The following is a 20,803-nucleotide window of genomic DNA, read 5'->3' as shown; positions in this document are numbered from 1 at the left end:
CAAGGTGGCTCGCCTAAGGCGAAATCATTACCGTTGAACGAGTCAGGCCGAGGCAACACCCTGGGCACGTCATCAAACGCCAAATCTGGCACCCCCACATGACTAAGACATCGAAGGAGGAAACCATACCCGCCATCCATGAACCATGAGCCCAGCAATACATGTTCCGTCTTTCAAATGTTGTTGATGCAGACCATAATCTGCATCCGCTCCTTGACTATCTCCCAAGCTCCGTGTCGACGTTGGAGCAGACGCCGTCACAACGACGGAGCCGGAGGACACACGTCCACCACAAGGATGCCGCCGCCGCCACGGCTTCCCCGCTTGAACAGACTGGTTCCCAGATCCTTCACTGACCATAGATACAATCGCCTCGCCCGAAAAGAACTCGAAGTTTCTTTATTCAGATCACCGTCGCCGCCGCCGAAGCCAACAATCCAAAACCCTAAGCTTTTTGGACCCTAAAACCTAAACCTAAAACGATCCATACGGACGGAATCCGGTGACCTCCCGCACCACCGACAATCAAAAGATCGCCGGTGAAGGAGAACCGCCGGAATACGGCGCGGGAAGGAGCGGCTCTCGGCGGCTAGGTTTCTGTACCCAGGAGAGCTCCAAATATCGGCCGTTGCGTACGTGCCCGTCTGTATGTCATGAAATTAAGCGAGTACGCTGTGCATGGAAAGGGAAATACATGTGCGAAAGGTTGGACGTGCACGCGGTATGTTTTTTCACCAAGAAAACATCCTGCCATGGTGACCACACACATCCAACAGCCACGTCCCTAGCTTGCAGTCCTCTCCTTACATGTCCCTATATAACTCTGCTCCCAGACAAAGTAGCTGTGGGCAGCTTAGCCCAAACAAGATACTACGCCTGTGCGAAGCAACAAGCTGCTAGCACCTGAAGCCATGGCCAATGGACACCGTGCTCCACTCGCGGCCTGCGTCTTTCTCATCTGCGCCTCCGCCGCAGCCACGGTCATCGTCGTCTACACCGCCTTCCTGGTCTCCCTAAACCCATGCACTTACTCTCTGCCCAGAGCGCTCATCACCGTCTCCGGCCTCGACCCGTACATCGTCTCATGCGCAGGCGACGCCGACACCGCCCCACTCTCCGACGGCAGCGGCGGCAAGAAGAAGATCGGCGGTCCTCTGTGACCAGCCTGCACACGTGCGTCAAGGTGACGCTGCCACCGCACCCGATCCCGCCCTTCTACTGCTGCCCGCCGGCGCCCGCGTCGGAGCCGATCGACTTCACGCTCCCGGACCCGGCGGAGCCGCTGAGGGTCCGGCGGCCGATGCACGCCGTGGGGGCGGAGCACATGGCCAAGTACGAGCGCGCGATAGCTCTGATGAGGGCGCTGCCGCACAGCGACCCGCGCAGCCTCTACCAGCTGGCCAACGTCCACTGCGCCTACTGCACCGGCTCCTACCGCCAGACGGGGGACCCGGAGCTCAACATGCAGATCCACTTCTCGTGGTTCTTCCCGTTCCACCGCGCCTACCTCTACTTCTTCGAGCGCATCGCCGCGAGGCTGCTCGGGGAGCCCGGCTTCGCGCTGCCCTTCTGGGGCTGGGACGTGCCGGAGGGAATGCGGATGCCGGCGGAGTTCGCCAACTCGTCGTCGCCGCTGCACGACCCCGTGCGGAACCCGGCGCACGCGCCGCCTACGGTCGTCAACCTGGACTTCGCGCGCGTCGAGAACAACCTCACTGACGAGCAGCAGATCCAGCAGAACCTCAGGATCATGTACAAGCAGATGATCGGCAATGCGGCCCTGCCGTCCCTCTTCCACGGCCAGCCATTCCGTGCCGGCCAGTCTGACAGGCCGGGCCCTGGGACAGTGGAAATGACCCCGCACAACACCATGCACACTTGGACCGGCGATCTGGCCTTCCACAACGTGGAGGACATGGGCACCTACTACTCCGCCGGCCGAGACCCGCTCTTCTACCCGCACCACAACAACGTCGACCGCCAGTGGGAGGCGTGGCGCGACGTCGGCGCCGCCCGCGGCTACCGTGGCCACGTCGACTTCACGGACCCTGACTGGCTCGACTCCTCCTTCGTCTTCTACGACGAGGAGGCCCGCCTGGTGCGGATCACCGTCGGCGACGTGCTCGACATCGACAAGCTCCGGTACAGGTTCGACGGCGTCGGCATGCCGTGGGTCGACGCACGTCCGCCTCCTACTCCAAACGTGAACAGAAATAAAGGCTCGTCGTCGTTGAAGTCCGTCAGGTTCCCACTGTCCCTTCACGCAGCGGTGACCGTGGAGGTAAGACGGCCGCGGGTGCTTCGAAGCCGGCGAGAGAAGGCGGTGCGGGAGGAGGTGCTGGTGGTCGAGGGCATCGAGACCGACGGCACGGAAATGGTCAAGTTCGACGTCTACGTGAACGCCATGGAGTACGAGAAGGTCGAGCCGAGCGGGCGGGAGCTGGCCGGGAGCTACCTGTGCTTGAGTCATCCCAGGATGGATGGCACAGGGAAGGCCACGAGGATAGAAACAAGCATGAGGGTGGCGTTGAACGAGCTCCTGGAAGATTTGGGTGCCGACAGAGACGAGAGTGTGACAGTGACATTGGTGCCTAGACATGGGAAGGTTAAGATCGGAGGCCTGAAAATTGTGTACATGATGGAGTGAGATTTATGTATTTATTTATTTATTTATTGAATGTGTGAGATTTTTGTTTCGAGAAGATGATGGGGTAAGATTACACCACGAACAAGCTGCATACAGAAGTGTAGATTACTGTGCATGCATCCACCGCTTGTCGTTGCTTTGAGATCCATGCTATGTTTTCTGGTTTTCGGTAAAATTGCCTTGTTTGAAAGGATCTTTTTTTTCTTGTTTCGAAGTGTATAGTCATGTTTCATTGTTAGAAGAAATTAATTGATACGTGGTCATCACTACGGACATGAATTTTTAGGACATGGTGCCACGCGAGGATGAAATTTGAGCTGCCCATCTGTGCTATGAGATTAGCACTTAATATAGCGAATTAATGAATACGAAAATGATACCGTGGTTTAATTTGGTGAATACACGTCAGTGATACATGAAGTACGTGGATTGAGTTATGCCTCAGTGAGTCAGTGGTCTGCGATTTAAATGCAGATGTGACTGTTGTCAAGGTCTTAAATGTCATCAATTTGTATGGGGCCATGTTCACTTAATGGTGCTGCTCCCTCCCGAGTGTGTGGACGAGAGTTTGGATTAGAGACCTTACATGTTTGCGGCAGATATTTTTTTATGTATGAACAGTAGGGGAAGCCCCTCTACTGTAAATTTCTATTATAAATAAACAAGGGAAAAGTCTGTCCAGAAACTGCATCATTTACAAAGAGGGTTTCAATCTCCGAAGAACAAGAAAACATAAGGAAATTTAAATTTTTATCATGTATAAATAGTAACTCACATCACCCGCAAAAAAAAGTAACTCACATGACACTGGCATCGAATATTTTAATTAACTTGCTGGGGAAAATTACATTTAAGCGCTTAGAACATTAGCGCTCGACAGAATCAAGAATGGTAAACTACTAGCATTAGCTAATTATGTCACCCTAGGTACATCTGAACGTTTGTGCACACGAATGAACCTCAACTTGTGGTGACTAGTGGGAATAGAGGGAGGGAGGGAGGGAGAGGCTACATCTCCATTTTTACAAAGAACTAGCAAGATGTTTTACGAAACATCTTTTGTGATTGACCCATGTGGGAGCAATTCCATGTGTAAGAACTATTGATATTTTTTTATAAAATATTCAATCCTGCTTCCAAACAAAATTGCATATCTTATGATAGCGATTAGGAGGGTGAAGTGATGGTGCCGGGTGGTGAGGCAACTGAGGTGTTGGGACACGGACGGCGCCGTTGACATGCTTTGCGGAGGTCAGCGTAGGAGAGGATATGCATCAATGGCGTAAGTGATGAGTTATGTGTGGGGGAGATGAGAAAGAGGAGAGATAAGGTGAGGAGGAGTGGGGCGTGATGGTGGTCGGACTGAGCGGAGGCATGGAGATGGACGACGCGAGCAGTGGCCGCCATGCCATATTGTTCCAGAAACTTCCTTTTTTTAATTGCTCAACAATAAGGTTGTGGGAGGTAAAGATGAACGAGGAAAGGCTTTCTCTGCAAATGTGGAGAGGGATGCGAGTATCTTTTTGCAAAATTGACATAGCTTGCTTCTCATCTATCAAATATAGATTGAAAGGTCTATATTGCAGAATGACAGGCACATCATCATCACCAACTCTTTTTTATAAGAGTAGAGATAAGGAGCTTTATATCTCCATGGATGAGTTATAGCTAGCTATGAACATGAACTAGAGAATGAGGATGAACAGAGTCCATGAACTAGAGGAGGATGAGTGAGAGAGGAGCTGCAGGTGGTGCAGGTTGCCCATTAACTTGTAAACAATAGCGTGGAATCAGTGCAGTTAGGCTGGTCGTAATGGTAGTATCATAGCTAGTATCATGCATGCCAACTAGGCAATTTTGATGAAGTGTCATAGCATTAAATGAAGAAAGAGATGGTGAAGTATCATATTATGATACCGTATCATAATAAATGTTGTGCTACTTTATGTCATGCATGGCAATAAATAGAATACTACATGATACTAATATATGATACTATGCATTAGGGAGGTACTCCCTCCTTTCCGGTTTATAGGCCTTATCTCAAAATTTTAGTTTTTCTATTTTATAAGGCTCAAATTGGTTGTTCTCCATCACATGTTCAGACTTCAAGGTGCATTAAGTCATTGGATGCAAGTATTAAGAGAAAACTGACCAATGCATGCACTTTATGCATGCATGCATTGCAATTAATGCATTCGTAAACATAAATTTTTAAGGAAAACAAGAGCATTAATTGGGTGCTTTTGCAAACTACAAAAAATATTTCACCACTCATCATCTACTTTGGTTGGCGAGATTTTTGAATTGAGCCTTATAAACCGGAAAGGAGGGAGTAGTATCATACACTAGTATCATGTGCATGATACTACTCCATATTACAACCAGCCTTATTGTGTGGTGGGACACATACACACTTATTGACCATGTAACGGGTGAATGATTAATTGCATGTCTGGCCGTTCCATACAACTGACGTGTGGGACTTGTAGCTGCCCCCTCTGATTTAATACAAAAACTATACAAACGTTTATATGCGTCAGGGATATCATCATATAAGCTCGTTGTATAATAAGTGCACTAATCACGTGGGAGTGGACGGAGCTGATTTTCTCCTCGCGTGGCTGCATGGCCACTCGTGATTTATCGCCATCACTACCTCCTTTCCTATTGCCACTGCCTGAATGAAAGAAATGAATATACAGCTATGGTGCGGAATTTATGCAAAACCCGGCCCATAGTGACCAACATTAGGACAAACCTGTTATAAACCAAACGCAAGCTCCAAATCATCCGTGCATTTCTACTTTAAGAAGAAGCGTGTGGGATTGTCCTATTTCTATGGGATTTTTCAGTATTTGGTATTCTCTCCGTTCACAAATATAAGATGCTTTTACTTTTTTTTGTGAATTGGAGGTATATGGACATGTTCTGATGCATTTGTTCACTCATTTTGATCCGCATGTAGTCTATGTGAACGGAGGGAGTACAAAGCATGGTTGCTGATATTGTCTGGAAATCAAGCTTGGTGATAAAAAAAATGCATACTACCTTTGTATTTTAAACTGCAAAAACATCTTATAGGTGGTACATATGTGGTGATACTTCTGGTTCCAAATGTTTGGTAGTACAAAACATGCTTTGCCGGTATTGTTGACATTTTTCATCATCCGCGTTTGCTGATATCGTTCAAACGAGCAATTTACACGCGTTCTAAAATAGCTGAGAGAGAGAAAGTATGATGATGATGATATATCACAGGTTATATCTTTCATGGTGTTTGTCCTTCACACCAATGGCTTCGTCCAGCTTTGTGTGTGCATAACAGAGGCCACACCGACCAAGATCCTGTGCTGAAAAGGACAAAAGAAGAAGTCCAAATCTCAACTTGTATTAACGGCCATACGAGGCACCACAGTTTCAGCCTGTGGAGAAGAACTGATTCCCCAAATTTTTTTCATTTGTTTTATTAGATGAATGGGATGTCTGTCGACTTGTTAGCAGAACTCCACTTGGAAACGGATGGTATCTCAAGTTTGGTAGAATGGTCGCAGTGACCACAAGCATGTTGGAGGACATGCGGTGTGGCTGCTGGTCGATTTGCGAATCGGTACAGTTACTAAGCGAACTTTGCTACAGCTACGGGCAGTTTCTACGGAAAGTGCTTACGGAGATGAGCTGGAGACCTAGGATTCATCATAATTTGGGTCCCACAGCTAACTTTATGGAGAGAAAATCAATGAGATTCAGCCATGCAATTCCGTAACTTGCGTCCGTAGTGAGATTTCCGTAAGTCTAGCATTTTTGTTACTAAGCTCCCAGGAATTTGAGGCTCCTGGTGCATCGAGGCTGGTTTTTACTGCCATGGACCCACCTGTAAGGGAGGTGGAATCCTGGTATTTACGATTAGCGTCCAACTGCAGGCGAACGTGGCGCGCGTAGGATGATTCGTGTGGTACGTGTCGATAGTACGGGTGGATGGTCGGTTGGGCTCGCTGATATTTTCCGCCACCACCCCTCATCCCCATCGCGCACCGTCTTTCCCTTGACAGCGGCGGCTGCTAGGTCCAGAGATGTCGTGTGGAGGCGGTATGGCAGGAGGCGTTCGCGATCTGGTGCGACCAGACCATGTGAAACGCCAAGGACTAGCAGTGCAGCGTACAAACACAGGTATTCTTCGACTTCGATGCTGGAGTACGAGGACTCCTGCCCCGGGAGGACCATCTCGATGACTAGCTGGATTAGATGTGGCGATCTGCTTTCTTCACGGCCTCCCCGTGTTGGTCACTCTGATAGGCGAAGCGCAGATGTGGGAGTCGAAAGCCGGCGCTGTGGCCTAAGCAGACAAAGCATGATGAGCGGCAGGAGAAGCAGCAGCGCCAACGACGCAAGCAGCAACACCGCCAGGATCGCCATCGGCGGCATGGCTTCCCTCTCCCTCAGTCTTTGGCAATGGTGCACGCACCAGCGGCATCTTGCCTGCCCCGCCTCCCAGCTCGCTATTTCTACCACGCCCTCATGCGCATGCCTGCTCGCATTAAGCCTTACAATCGCTGACGGCACGTCTTCCGACCATGTTCCCTGATCTACTGGCCGGCGTTTGGTACTTCCTTTATGTGCATCAGGTTTATTGGATTGATGATTATGTGTTCATTGCTGTGCTTGATTTTGGGTTTGCATAATCCATACCACAGAATTTTTCTTCACATAATGCTTGGGTTAGACCAGATCCTTACTAGTAGGCTCGATGGGAAGCACCAGTAAGGCAGCCTGTGTTCTTGTGTAGTTCCTCACCTCTGTATGATGTACATGAAGAATTGAGAGTAGAGGGGAATCACATTGCTAGAACCTTTTTCCGCTCCGATGATATCACCAGATTGGCATAAGCATGAATGAAGGTTAATTAGTGTATTATTGTGAACTGCTTGAATTCACATTGCAATGGTTACTAGCTGGGAATACTGTATGTGCACAATCATTTTGACCTATGCCCAATGAGTTAAAAATAAAGAGTTAGCCTGCAGATGTAAGTTGCTGAATCTTTTTTGTACATTTCATGCTCATATCTGATAATATTTACCAAGCAAGAATCATTTCCCAGATGTATTTTTCCTCCCTGTGCTTATTTCTAACAATGTATACATGCTCTGTTATTTAGGGAGGAGATTAGTTGAGGGCTCAGGAGAATACTTTAATTTCCCTACCTTTTACTGTTATTTCTTTTCTTTAGGATGGTTCCCAATTTCAATATTATTTATACATATTAAGCTAAGTTTTATCATGCATTTCGTAATTGATAGCTACAGCAGAAAGGTTAACTATTGATCGTGCATTTTAGGAAGGTTTGCATTTTTTGCATCTTGTTGCTGTTTTTGCATTAGATATGCCCCCTCTAGATATATATACCATTAAGTAAAACTGTGGCAAACAGAAAATGGATGAGATTCCTTTTTCAGATTATGATGAGCAAGAGACCAAGAAAGAGATAGAGAATGCAATATTTTAGTGGGTACTTAACGGACGGTCTTGGAGTAATTAATTGATGAATGGTTGTCAGTTAAAATCTATAACATTTTGTAAAAGCAGTGTAACTTCACTACATTTTTTGTAGCCAGATATAGTTACATTTTAACCTTTACTGAAGTAGGAACAAGTGTCGATCTTGCTATAATATAAATTCTACAGTGTTGTTGATTGTAAGGTTAACTTAAGCGAGATGCACTGGGAAGGCAATCCTCTGATGAACAAACTTGCTGGGGCTTGGGGATTGGGTCAGCAATAATCTGACCCTGAGCTTCTATTTCTATACAGATGCACCAGCTTAAGCTAATTGCTGCACGTATTTTAGATACTTGTGTACACGGGAAAACAAAAGATTTGTGTTCTTGTATGATGGGGTTGATGTGTTATTGTTTTTTCTTCTTCAAATAATGATGTATATCTTTTTTGCCTGAGGATTTCATTATTTTGCTGCTATAGTTAAATGATTATTTAGGTATTATGCAATGAACTTATTTTTAAGCGCTGCAAGTACATTTTGGGCTAACCTAACAACAAATGATGATGGCAGTAGCCGACTATTTTCTACTACCTGCTTTAGTGATGTTGTATGATATGAGTGATGCAGATACATGTGCTTTTACTAACAAGAAAGTTTGCATTTTGAAATGTGCATGTCATTAGGTTGCTTTTGTTGGACATTGCCATATTAATTGATGCATTCGGTCTAAAAAGAAAGAGAAGCTGGTGTCATCCAGCAGTCCAAGTCAAGAAATCAACAAAGAAAAAATAATATCCCAATGTTCAGTATGAATTGACAATCTTTACAGAGTTACCGCGGCATGCTTGTTTAAGTTATTTATTCCCGGCTGCAGCAACGCGGCTTTTCTTCTACTCCCTCCGTTCCTAAATATCTGTCTTTTTAGAGGTTTCAAATGATGACTACATATGAAGCAAAATGAGTAAATATATACTCTAAAATATGTCTATATACATCCGTATGTGGTGACCATTTGAAATCTTTAGAAAGACAAATATTTTGAAACGGAGAGACTAGTAGAGGAATGATAAGTCGACACAACCAAGCAGCCTCGGCTTTGCCGCTCTGGACACAAGCAACCACCGTGACGTTGTAAATTTCTCAAAATGCTGGTCGATGGCCTCTTTTATTCCCACGATTATCAAAATGTAGGAACGGAAAAAGCATAGGCTTTGGAGTGGCATGTCATGCTGACCCCTACTAGTAAACCACAGGAACTTGGAGCAATGAGTGCTTTCATGCCGGGAAAAAACAAAGAAAATGTACAAAAAGGTTTGAGTGGATGGAAATTTTCTTCCAAAACAGGGTGCAAAAACCCCAACAATTGCAATCCTACGAATCAAACAGCCTGTGTAGGAAGAATTCCCAAGGATACAAATTCTCCAAGATTTCTATGAAGTTCCTTTGAGTCAGAGGGATCCTCCAACAGAGAAGATTGAAAACAAGGAGATTTCCGAACGGCGTTAATCAGGCTGGTTGTAATGGGAAGTATCATATATTAGTATCATGCATATGATATTATTGTATGATACTATCTCCCTAATGCATAGTATCATATATCAGTATTATGTAGTACTCTATTTATTGACATGCATGACACAAAGTAGCATAGTATTTATTATGATACGGTATCATGATATACCATCTCTTTCTTCATTTAATGCTACGACACCTCATCAAAATTGCCTAGTTGATATGTATGATACTAGCTATGATACTACCATTACAACCAGCCTCAGAGTATGATTCCTTTTTGGCAAAGAGAGGTCGGGAAAAGTGCATGAGTTAATGCAACTGCATTAATCAGATCATGATTCCTTTTTGGGAAAGAATTTATGGTGAGGTCAGAAAAGTGCACGAGTTAGAACAAATACAATAGAGCTGAGTCAGCGGGCTATAAGAAATAAATTAGTATATTTCTACTTAGTTGGAGAAAAAAGAAGAGGAGAGAGAAGGTAAGCGGGCTTTTCGTGAAGAGCCAACTCTAGCACATGCTGCTCCTAGATACTTTGTGAGAACGAAAAATAGGCCACATAATAAAAAAATAGTACACTCTTTTAATCTACTATTGTACATGTTAGTTATGGCACTGGCTTATAGCCAACAGCTGGCTATACTATTAACCATGCTCTTAATGAAATCACGTCAACTGGAATGAAGAGATAGGAATGACATTTATTTGCAACTGAACACCTGTGAATTTCTGTCCACGCAGGCAAATGGTTTTAGATTTCTGGCTAGGTAACCTAAGTATTTTCGGCTATTTGTTGTATTTTCTGAAACAGTCTGTGCACTGACAGTAATTGTTGCTTTTAGCTTGGAAGGCATCATAAGGATTCTTGGATGCTGATGTCTGATCACCCTCTTCACTTTCGTGTGAGGTTTTCTGTCAAATTCTGGACCATGTACGGAGACAAGTTATGTAGATCTCATTATATCCAGCGAGGGCGCTACCTACTTAGATGCATCCAGTGAGGGCGCTGCCTACTTAGATGTATGGTTCCGAAAATGACAAATGAAAAGAAATGAGGTATGGAAAACTTTAAGACACAATCTGATAAGATAAGCAATTAGGATGCAAAAATAAAATAGTATGTCGCACAATGTCACGGGGTTTGGTTGACTAGTTGATCCTTGCAACTCTAAAATCGGTTCGTCCATACCCCGTCAACAACCTAAAACTTTTAGAGGAAAAAAATTGAGCTACCAGTCAAAGATAATTAGAGGTGCCATGGTGAAAACAAGTCCTATCTGGCACATTGCTAGCATCCAGGGAAAAAAAACGGTCACAAATTCTGGATAACGAGCTAAAGCTGTGACAAATACTACCAGCAAACCTCAATTCTTCACTAGAGTTCAAAGTCATCTATCCGTTAAGAACATTTTCGTGATAAGGAATGCATGATCTCATGGATTAGAACCTAAGTATCAAATCTATTTATCTAATTTTAGTACACTTGTAATAAACTTATTTAGGTCCTAGACTGAATAATCTAAGTTGTTTGTAAGAATATTCTTTGAGGTGTACGATGTTCACGTTCTAGCTTTCTTTTGCTTTTCCAGGAGACAGCAGCAAAGCACCCTGCTAAACACAGTTATACAGGGGTATTCCGCCTTCAATCCAAGAAAGTAGTACTACACAACATGCATGTGGCCCTGCTGCATTAGTAACCTACTGACATGAATCAGCAGAAATCACAGAATCATGCAGACTGCTTGCCCTCTTCACTTTCGTGCGAGTTCTGGACCATGTATAGACAAGCTATGCAGATCACACTGTATCCATTGTGGGATACCCACTTAAGGTATGGTTATTATTATCTCCTACACCTTATAAATAAATTAAGCTATAACTTGCATGAGCATACTAAAGAACAGAGTATCCAGAAAGTATCGAACAGGTGCCTTACCTCAAAGGTCATGGTTTTGACAACCGCCTCAACAATTCTTTGACGGGAGATATTTTATAACAGCAACTGGGACTAGCATATTCTAATAGAAAAATTACATCTTAAACAAAGCTCCATGTGCTTAGAACAGTCCATCAAATGTAATTGCAGTTCCCAACTGCTAACCACATTTTCGGCACGCAAGAACAAACACTTTGAGAAGGGACGTTCAGCGACAAACTTCAATTTGAATCACTGACCAGCGCAGTCTTCATCTGGAAAGCAAAATAAATTATGCAATGTGCATTAATATCCCATCTCTATACGAAGCCACATAAAATGAATGTAATGAATTTTATGCTAGTGATACATGATGATCAAGTTTTTCAACTGGAACAGGGGCTTGAAATGAAGCATACTTTTATAGATTTGATGTTTACTGAAAGGAAGTAGAATTGTCAGGTCATATGCTCGTACTGTTATAAATGTTAGTATAAAATCAAGATGCTTGCAACCAGAATTTTACATGCTCAGATTCACAACTTTGCTCTTAAGGTTTATTTAGAACATTTTCAAAGTCCCTGAGTTAAGACTCCTGAATTAACCTAACTTAATTAATCCGGCTAAAAATCTCTCAGCCACCGGCCATCAGCAATAATAATAGGCATTCTCAAGAAAAAGTAAGGAGAGAATCAGAAGAGACGATTCTTGTGCTGTTTGCCTATTCGGAATACATTACTTGCAACTTTTATGCACTGACCTTTTGTAAGGTGAGACAGTGGTTCACAACAATTCTTCTGGACTAGAAAACTAGTTCAAATGGGATGACGGCATTGATATGTTTAATTTAGCACAAAAAGATTACAAGATGACATACAAATGTTACAAATTGTACTACTCGGTCACTGTACAAACAATTCCATTCAATGGCGGAGATCATCACCAAAGTAATGACCTCAAATCTCCACTTGAAAAACTATGTGGGTTCTCAAATAACTAGTAGTAGTTTGACTCGGGTCAAGTACCCACTGCTCAAGATGTGCATTCGATATTGTCAGGAGTTTCTCTGCAGTCTCGACATTTCTGTCAACATTCTCTTATGCTACCAGTTATGAAAGAAAATATGAAACTCTAAATCTAAATCGTCTGCCTGGTGTGCCTCTAACTTCCTATTAGTTATGTACTCCCTCCATCCCAAAATTACTAAACCAGCGACACTTATTTTGGGACGGAGGGAGTACTAAACCAGCGACACTTATTTTGGGACGGAGGGAGTATGATTTAATACCTCCGAGGGGAATAAAATCTACCTCACGCTCTATAATCTAATTAATTTTCCACAGTTATTACAAGTACTACTTAAACAGTTCCAATTTCTTAAAAGCAGTGCCGATCTACTATAGAGTGCATCCTTTTCCTTACAAATTTGAAAATCATGATCAGCTGTCCGGATAAATGAAGCACCCCAATTCCTTTCAGATCCTATACTAACATACATCAAACTAATGAATACAAGGTTCTTGCTGATATACACAACTATTGTGCAAGTCATATATATTCTTATAGACATGGATATGCTAACTGACAACAATTTTGTAAATCCTATATTACTATGACCTTTTGCAAGCAATCTATGTTACTGAAAAGTAACATATTATGTCCTATAGAGGACTGAAACACTGGAACGCAGAAAAAACAGCTCTAAGATGCAGTTCATTCTGGACTCGAACCAAGAGGAACAGATACTGAAGTGAAACGGAAAAACATCTCAGTTGCAGAGCCTCATGGTGTAGATTAAGGTCCTACAGAAGGACACTACTTTACCATAAGTTGAACTGCAACATCTTCAGGATATAGAACAGCTTGTATAATGCATATTGTAATATTGCAGGTTTATGACATGTGAAATGGCAAATTTAATAAGCAACATACTCAGACATCAGTATTCTCAAATTGCAGCTGTGTAATTGTTTCTAAGAACACTTTAGTAGGAAAACAATACCTGTGAGTGGTGATTCTATTGAGGCAATGCCGCCTCTACCTCTTTCCACCCTTCATCCCTGTCCGGGAATTTCTCCTTCATCTTCTCAATGATCCCCTTTGCCTCATCGATTCGCGAGCTCCCAGCAAGCCCATTCACAAGCATCTTCATGGTCGAGAAGCAGGGTACCCAGTTCCTAGGTATTATCTCATTGTATACACCAAGGGCAGTATCAAAATCGCCAGCCTTGCAAAGGTGAAAAATGACAGTAAAATAGAAGCCACTATCCCCAACAAGCCCCTTCTTTCCCATCTCCTTGTACAGCCGCTTCGCTTCCTCCAAATCCCCTTCCTTACAGAATCCATAAATCAAATGGTTATAAGTAACCCAGTTTGGCTTCGTCCCTTTCTTGGCCATCTCACTCAGTAATGCCTTGGCATCACCATTCCGGCCAAGCTTGCACAGCCCCTGGACCCTTGCATTGTACACTTGCAGTGACTCGCCACAACTGTGCTTCTTCATGAGCTTAATCACCTTCTCTACATCATCAAAGCGCTCCTCCTTGTAAAACCCAGCAATCGCGGCAGTAAATGTGGTGGCAGTGGGCTTCACGCCCTGCTTGCACATTTCATCGAACACCGAGTAGAAGGACCTTGTGGTGCCGGACTCGGAGAAGGATTTTATAATGGAGTTGAATGTCTCGGCGTTGGGCTTGACGCGGTGGGCGTCCGGGAAGGTCTGGAAGATGCGAGCGGCCTCGGTGTGGTTGCCGGCGACGATGCAGGCGAAGAGGAGGGCGTTGAGGGAGCGGGTGGAGGGGGATGACTGGAAGGTGGAGATGGCGTCGGGGAGGAGGCCGGCCTGGCCAAAGAGCACGATGGCGTGGTGGGCGTGGTGGGGGATGAGAAGAGAGGACGTGAGGTCTCGGAGGGAGTCCGGGGCGGTGGAGAGCCTCGAGGTGGCGAGGGAGAGAGCAACACGGTCGAGGTGGGTCTTCGGGGAGAGTGCGGCGGCGCGGCAGATGGAGAGGATCTGGTCGGGGGGCGGCGGCGGGGAGGACTTGAGGAGGGAGATGGCGAGGCGGGTCTTCTGCCGCGAGGTGAGCGGGGTGGTCGGGGAGGAAGGGTTGAGGATGGAGGCCGGGGTCGGAGGCGTGGCGGTGGCCGTGGCGAGGCGGCGGCGCAGGAAGAGGCGGACGGCGGCGGCCATGGCGGCGGCTGGGTTTAGGGTTTACGAGTGGGAACGATCGACACTCTGACTGAGAACGAGAAAGCTTTCTTTCAGTTCGCTTGTAAGTGGCCCCGATATGTCAGCCCCTGGTAGCAAATTTCCCCTTTTCTCGCAGTATAGGCGCCGGCCGACCGGCCAGGATCCAGAACGGGGCCGTGACAAGCCGTTTGATCTGGGTTACCGTAGCCGTCGGATTCTCCCTCGATTCATCTTCTTGCTCACCAACACGTACAGAAAAAAAATCCTCTCATGTCGGCTAGTCGCCACCACTGACTGCATGCTTCTCCTCCAAGGTGCATCCCTTGCGAGGCACGGCGGCCGCGTTCATCGGTGTTGACGGCCTCGGCAGCACCAGCGTCGTAGAACCCTCTCGCCTGCCACCATTGCTTGCAGCTCGCGAACATTGTTCATAGTTTGCGCACCAAGCCGTTGCATCACCTGACGTCCGTTGATGTAGCCGTCATTACCCGCCATTTCTAGCAAGTCTTCCCCGCATGCATTTTTCGCAACATCGACCGACTCACCCTACGGCATCCCGACGACTCCCCTGTGGTCCCGGTTCCGACTCGTTGTGTTCGCCGTTGCAGCATTTGAGGCATGCGGTTATAGCTCGCCATGGCCACTGTTGTAGCTCGTCGTGGTCACGTTTCAAGCAAAAAAAGCCATCGTCGCCACGCTCGTAGCGACCACCACTGGCGAGCTCGCACCATGACCCTTCGCCGGTTGCAGCACCAGAGAACTCTAGGGCCTCAACATTGGCACTGCCAGTTCAAGGCCACTACTTGAGCCCTACAAATATTCACATACAATCATTATTTTCCAAAGTGCATCTAGGTCTTTAATGTTTGTTTTGGTATTGATGACATTAAATTGTAGGGATTGATACATTAATCGAGTGAATAGACAGATTTTAGTCTCTTATGCAAGTGGTGTCGATGATCGCCGTCCTCCAAAATAAAAAAGACCCAATACAAGTGCTTTTAAGAAGAGTAAAGTGTAGCTTTTCTTTTCATTCTTGTGTTATGGGGATCCCACACTATTGAAGGGGATCAAATGTAGCAGAGTATTTTCTCAAGTCAACCATCACTTGAATTCTCACATATCCGCCGAACAGTCCAAAGATAGACAGCCACAAGAAACCCTAGGTCAAAGGTAGTCAAGTGGTAAATTTCAGTCGGGCCGACTTTGCGTGCCAATTCTGGTTAGACAACATGGGTTTGTATCTTTGCCCTGACTCGGGGGTGATTCAATAGTCGAACAAGCATAAGACTGTTCGGTTGCAATCGGCCTTGGGGTATTCCTGACATGACAAGTGCCGGACTATTCAGGTGCGCTTAGCCTCATGAAGTCGTGGTGCATAATTTGTATGCCCTTGATGTTTGTCTGTGTGGCTGCCTACTGGATCGACTGCTGCTTCTGGCTAGACATTGCAGCTGGATTCTTCGAGCACTTCCAAGCCAGATTGTCCATTTGTGTAATTCTGTTTAAACATGCTAATTCTTCACATATTACATAAGTCACCTACCCTTTGGGAGGTAGGTTGACCACTCCATTCCAAAACATTCTAGATTTGAGAAGAACCCTCCTGACACTCTCCCACCCTAAAATGTTTGATTCCTTGAGTTTAAGGTATTTGAGAGAGGAGCACCCTAGCCAAGATTCAACCTCCATCTCTCTCTCGACCAACCGATTTCTTGATTTGAGCAAGTATCAAGCTTTCCTCCTTCAATCTTGTTACTCTTGGAGATTGGAGAATCCTAGGCGGTAGGAGGCATCGACGAGGATTCAAGCTGTGATTTAGCCCATCGTTTGTAAAGATTTGGAGGCCGCCCCAAGTTCTACCATGAGTGATTGAGAATTGTCTTTGTGGTTATATCTCAAGGAGAATAATGTGAGCCATTGGTGTAGGAAGCCTTTGTTTGGTTTCCCGCCTCTCCAACGATGACTAGGTCTCCTCCAAGGAAGTGAATATCTAGATACATCTTTGTATTTCCATGTCTTCGGTTTTCTCTTACCAGAGCTCGTTCACTTAGTGCATTACTTTGAACCATTAACCTTGCAAGCTTCATGTAGGCTATCACACCATTATATTATGCAAAGACCTAATTTGGTAAGAAAAAGGTTAGATTTTGTAGTGACTTATCCACCCCTCTAGGTCCATCTAGATCATTTTACATGCATCCACCTCTCATGTAGTGGCTTCGCACTGCGGCCCCGTTGCATCATATATCGTTTCGCTGTCAACCTCGCTTTCCCATCCTCCTTCCCTCCATCACCCTTCCCTGCTCCCCTCCACCCGTCCAGAGGTCTTTCGTGACCTCTTTTGTCCATCCCAAGTTTTTTCTATCATGGGCTCCACTGGGAAGCGGCAAGAAGGTAGAGGCGAGGCCTTGTCGCAAGCACTAGCGGACTAGATAGAGAAAAATGAAGAAAGAAAGAAAGGAAAACTATTGGTGATCCTACGTGTCATTGTGTTGTAAAAGAATATAGATATTACTGCAAATGAGGGCATATTTTGTGGATTGTCGAAGTAGAGGAGCCCTCAAATAGCTTTTTGAAGGGTTATTTCACAGAATATTGTTCATGGGGGTTGTGAGGACTATTACGGGAGATGCTCCGATGTTTTTTTCTTTTGAAAAAAAATCAGTTTAAATACTTAACATGTTGCAACATTACAAAATTAAAAATCCAAACTTGAAATGTAGCAAGAGAAATTAGAAATAACAAATTCAATACTAGCTGCGGAAATTGACCGAATTCATGGCCAAATTTGACTAGCTACTGTATGTATCTAGAAAAAGGTTTATCTTGTATATTTATAAAGTTGTGCTTGAGATTGGATTTAAAATCTTGCAACGTAGTATATATATGTGTTGTGTCCATATATATATGAATGATTTTTTTTAGAACTTCACAAACTTGTAAAATAACTAATGGAAGTGGGCACCACGAGTTCCTATGCGATTGATGTGATCTTGATGGTGATGGTAGCTAGCGGAGGCGCGGTCAGATGCATGCGGCAAACGTCATAGTGATGAGCCGTCTGTCATGAGCTAGCGATGGTCTTCAGAGTTGTGCTAAATTCTCGCTCTTATGAAATACTTTCTCCGTTTCAAAATAAGTGTTGTGGTTATTTTGGAAGTGAGGGAGTATGTAAATTTCAGTTGCTTTCAAATAGGAAAGAAGAGACAATATTAACAATACATTATCCCCACCCAACAAAAATGAACATTACTTATTATTCCGTCCCAAAATAGTGTGTATCACATTTTTTAAGTCGACATATGTAAACTTTGACAGAGATTTTAGAGAAAATTATCAATATCTAGGTTGCAAAATCAACGAATCAAATACTGTTATTAGATTCACAATGAAATATATGGTATGATATATAATGTGTATTGTGGGTCGGATAATTTCTCTCCGTAAACTTGGTCAAAGTTTTTGAAGCTTGACTCTCTTGAGACCAATGCTCTCTATATTATTCGACGAGAGACTAGAATTGGAAGTCTTTTCGTTATTCAATCACGGTTCATCGCACCCAATAATTATTTGCAACTTCGATCACCTTTTGTTTTTGAGTACGTTCTACTAGAGTTATCAATTCCACAAATCCTTGGCGGGATAGATTTTAGATTACATGCAGACCAGAATGATGGAAAATGGTAATGTTTGCATGTTGATCTAGAAGCTAATAATGAAGGTGGCAGTCCTTGGAATAGCTCAGGAATAGACGGCTCAGCTCTTGGCTTTTGCTGCTGGAATTTGAGGCCTTGACTAACAAATCAGCATCATCAGTCAAGATGATTCGTTGCTGCTCTTACATCCTGCCTATGTGGTGTACGGTACACAAGAAATGTGAGGGGGGCAGAGATATAGTTCTGCTGCATCTCCTCCTTTATGCATCTCTTATATTATATTATATTCTATGGTCGTCTGGCTCATCGCTGCTTCATGTCATCATCGGCTTTGATCTCAGAAACCATGTCCTTTTTGGGAGGAGTGCTGCAGTCCCCGCCCTTCGCCTGAGCAGCTTCCCGGTCTCGTTGAGGATAGTACTTCTGTTCAGCGAGGAAGGTGAGCGCGTCCACGACGTCGCCGATCTTGGGCCTCTTGCTGGGATCCTCCTGCATGCACATGGAGGCGATGGCGAGCGCCTGGTACAGCCCCTTCACCGGGAAGTCCTTCCCCAGCAACGGATCCGCCAGCCTCACGAACATTTTCCTGTCCCTGATCAGAGGCGCCGCCTGAATACAGAGGTGGTCTCGAGCTTGTAATTAGTGATATTTGCATTGGATTAAACGTTCGATTGGAGTGAGTATATGCTTAGTTGCTTACCCAGTGGATGAGAACCTGCTCCTCCGTGGGCTTGGTGGGGTCGATGGCCCGCCTGCCGGTGATGAGCTCGAGCAGCACGACGCCGAAGCTGTAGATGTCGGACATCTTGGTGAGCTTGCCGGTCATGGCGTACTCGGGGGCGCAGTAGCCGTAGGTGCCCATCACCCTGGTGCTGACGTGGCTCTCGTCGCCGAGGGGGCCGAGCTTGGCGAGCCCGAAGTCGGAGAGCTTGGAGTTGAAGTCCTTGTCCAGGAGGATGTTGGAGGCCTTGAGGTCCCGGTAGATGACCGGCGGGTTGGCCACCTCGTGCAGGTACTCGATGCCCTTGGCCGCGCCCACCGCGATCCTCATCCGCGTCTGCCAGGGGAGCGCCTTGGCGTTCTCCGGGAGATCTGCGCCATTGATCGACTCGATCGATCAGCCAAGCCGACGACAAGGAAGGAATCGACCTCGAACGCATGCAACAGCTTACCTAGGAGATGATCCTCCAGCGAGCCGTTGGGCATGTACTCGTAGACGAGGATCCGCTGGTCGAGGTCGGTGCTGTAGCCGATCAGATTCACGAGGTTGGGGTGGCTCAGGAGGCTCAGCATCAGCACCTCCACCAGGAACTCGCGGTTCCCCTGGAACCCTTCCTTGTCGAGCCGCTTCACGGCGATATCCTACGTGACAAAGATAATACTCATCCAAGTTACATGAGAAGGGAAAATGATGATACAATCTGCTGCAGACTATTGATCGGCTTGTTGCAGTAGTCACCTCCTTGGTGTCCTTGAAGTGCCCCTTGTACACCATCCCGAAGCCGCCCTCGCCCACAAGGTTATCGCAGCTGAAGTTGTTGGTCGCCGCGGACAACTCACGGAAGGTGAGCACCCTACTGGGGATGTTATGGTTGGTGATCCGCAGGATCTCCTCGGCCGCGTACACGTGGCTGGTAACGTCTGCAGCACGCACGCGCATGTTGCAGTACGTCAAATATCGGCATCAAACCAATCGGCAGCCTAGTGTAAAATCCTAGTGTCATTTTGGTTACCTGACTTGGCCGAGATGTTGTTGACGAGGTCGGCGATGGCCTCGCACTCGGCGCGCCTGGTGAGCTCGGTGAGGCTGACGCAGGGGACGCAGCCGAACTTCTTGCTGGACTTCTTCTTCCTCCAGAAGCGCTTCTTCCTCGACCGCTTGTGCTTGCTGGGCGTCAATGGTTGTTCCTTGCCGCGCACACCACACGGAGATGAAGAGCCGCCGCCGAGGAGCATCTTGCTGTTACATTTCCTCACGGCGGACGACAACAACCCCATAGCAGATCGACGCGAGAGTGGCCGAGGACACCCTCGTACCGATCTGCGGGGTCCGGTTGGACGATTTGTTGGGATATATACTTGAACAGCCATGCGCACAAGGATCTGTGGACGGGAATGCTAAAGCTTATTTTGTCCTAGGGAGGCGAGGACCCAAATTTGGCAAAGTGTGCGCTCTTGGTTCCGGTTCCTGCCACGGCGTCAGCTTTAGCACCAGGAATAGGGAGAGGACGCATGGTGACCTACCGCTGAGGCCCAGTCTGGGACGACCAAGGACATTCTAGGGACCCCTCAAAAACAGAAGGAAATTCTAAGGCCAACAAATGTTTTCCATTCTTTTGATAATTTTTCACTACATGTTGCATTTCCATTTGCCTAATA

At 45.9% G+C, this 20,803-nt stretch overlaps 2 protein-coding genes and 1 pseudogene across 2 annotated transcripts; 1 reads left to right on the top strand and 2 right to left on the bottom strand.

Annotated features, from left to right (window-relative positions):
- The first annotated feature begins 857 nt into the window (after positions 1-857).
- On the top strand, positions 858-2,671 carry LOC125548709 (annotated as a pseudogene).
- An 8,895-nt stretch (positions 2,672-11,566) lies between these two features.
- Positions 11,567-14,852, bottom strand: LOC125545019 (pentatricopeptide repeat-containing protein At1g61870, mitochondrial). Its single transcript, XM_048708854.1, has 2 exons — positions 13,578-14,852; positions 11,567-11,850 (listed from the first exon to the last, which is right to left on the bottom strand). The coding sequence occupies exon 1, from the start codon at positions 14,763-14,765 to the stop codon at positions 13,593-13,595; it is 1,173 nt and encodes a 390-aa protein (XP_048564811.1). The 5' UTR covers positions 14,766-14,852; the 3' UTR covers positions 11,567-11,850; positions 13,578-13,592.
- A 3,571-nt stretch (positions 14,853-18,423) lies between these two features.
- On the bottom strand, positions 18,424-20,452 carry LOC125545018 (probable serine/threonine-protein kinase PBL23). Its single transcript, XM_048708853.1, has 5 exons — positions 20,158-20,452; positions 19,884-20,065; positions 19,597-19,786; positions 19,125-19,516; positions 18,424-19,033 (listed from the first exon to the last, which is right to left on the bottom strand). The coding sequence occupies exons 1-5, from the start codon at positions 20,420-20,422 to the stop codon at positions 18,728-18,730; spliced, it is 1,335 nt and encodes a 444-aa protein (XP_048564810.1). The 5' UTR covers positions 20,423-20,452; the 3' UTR covers positions 18,424-18,727.
- Positions 20,453-20,803: the final 351 nt, after the last annotated feature.

This window comes from Triticum urartu, chromosome 3 (genome assembly GCF_003073215.2).
Source record: "Triticum urartu cultivar G1812 chromosome 3, Tu2.1, whole genome shotgun sequence".
In the NCBI taxonomy this organism is placed as follows: domain Eukaryota; kingdom Viridiplantae; phylum Streptophyta; class Magnoliopsida; order Poales; family Poaceae; genus Triticum; species Triticum urartu.
The sequence above is the reverse complement of the archived record's forward strand: the minus strand, read 5'-3'. Positions and strand labels throughout refer to the sequence as shown.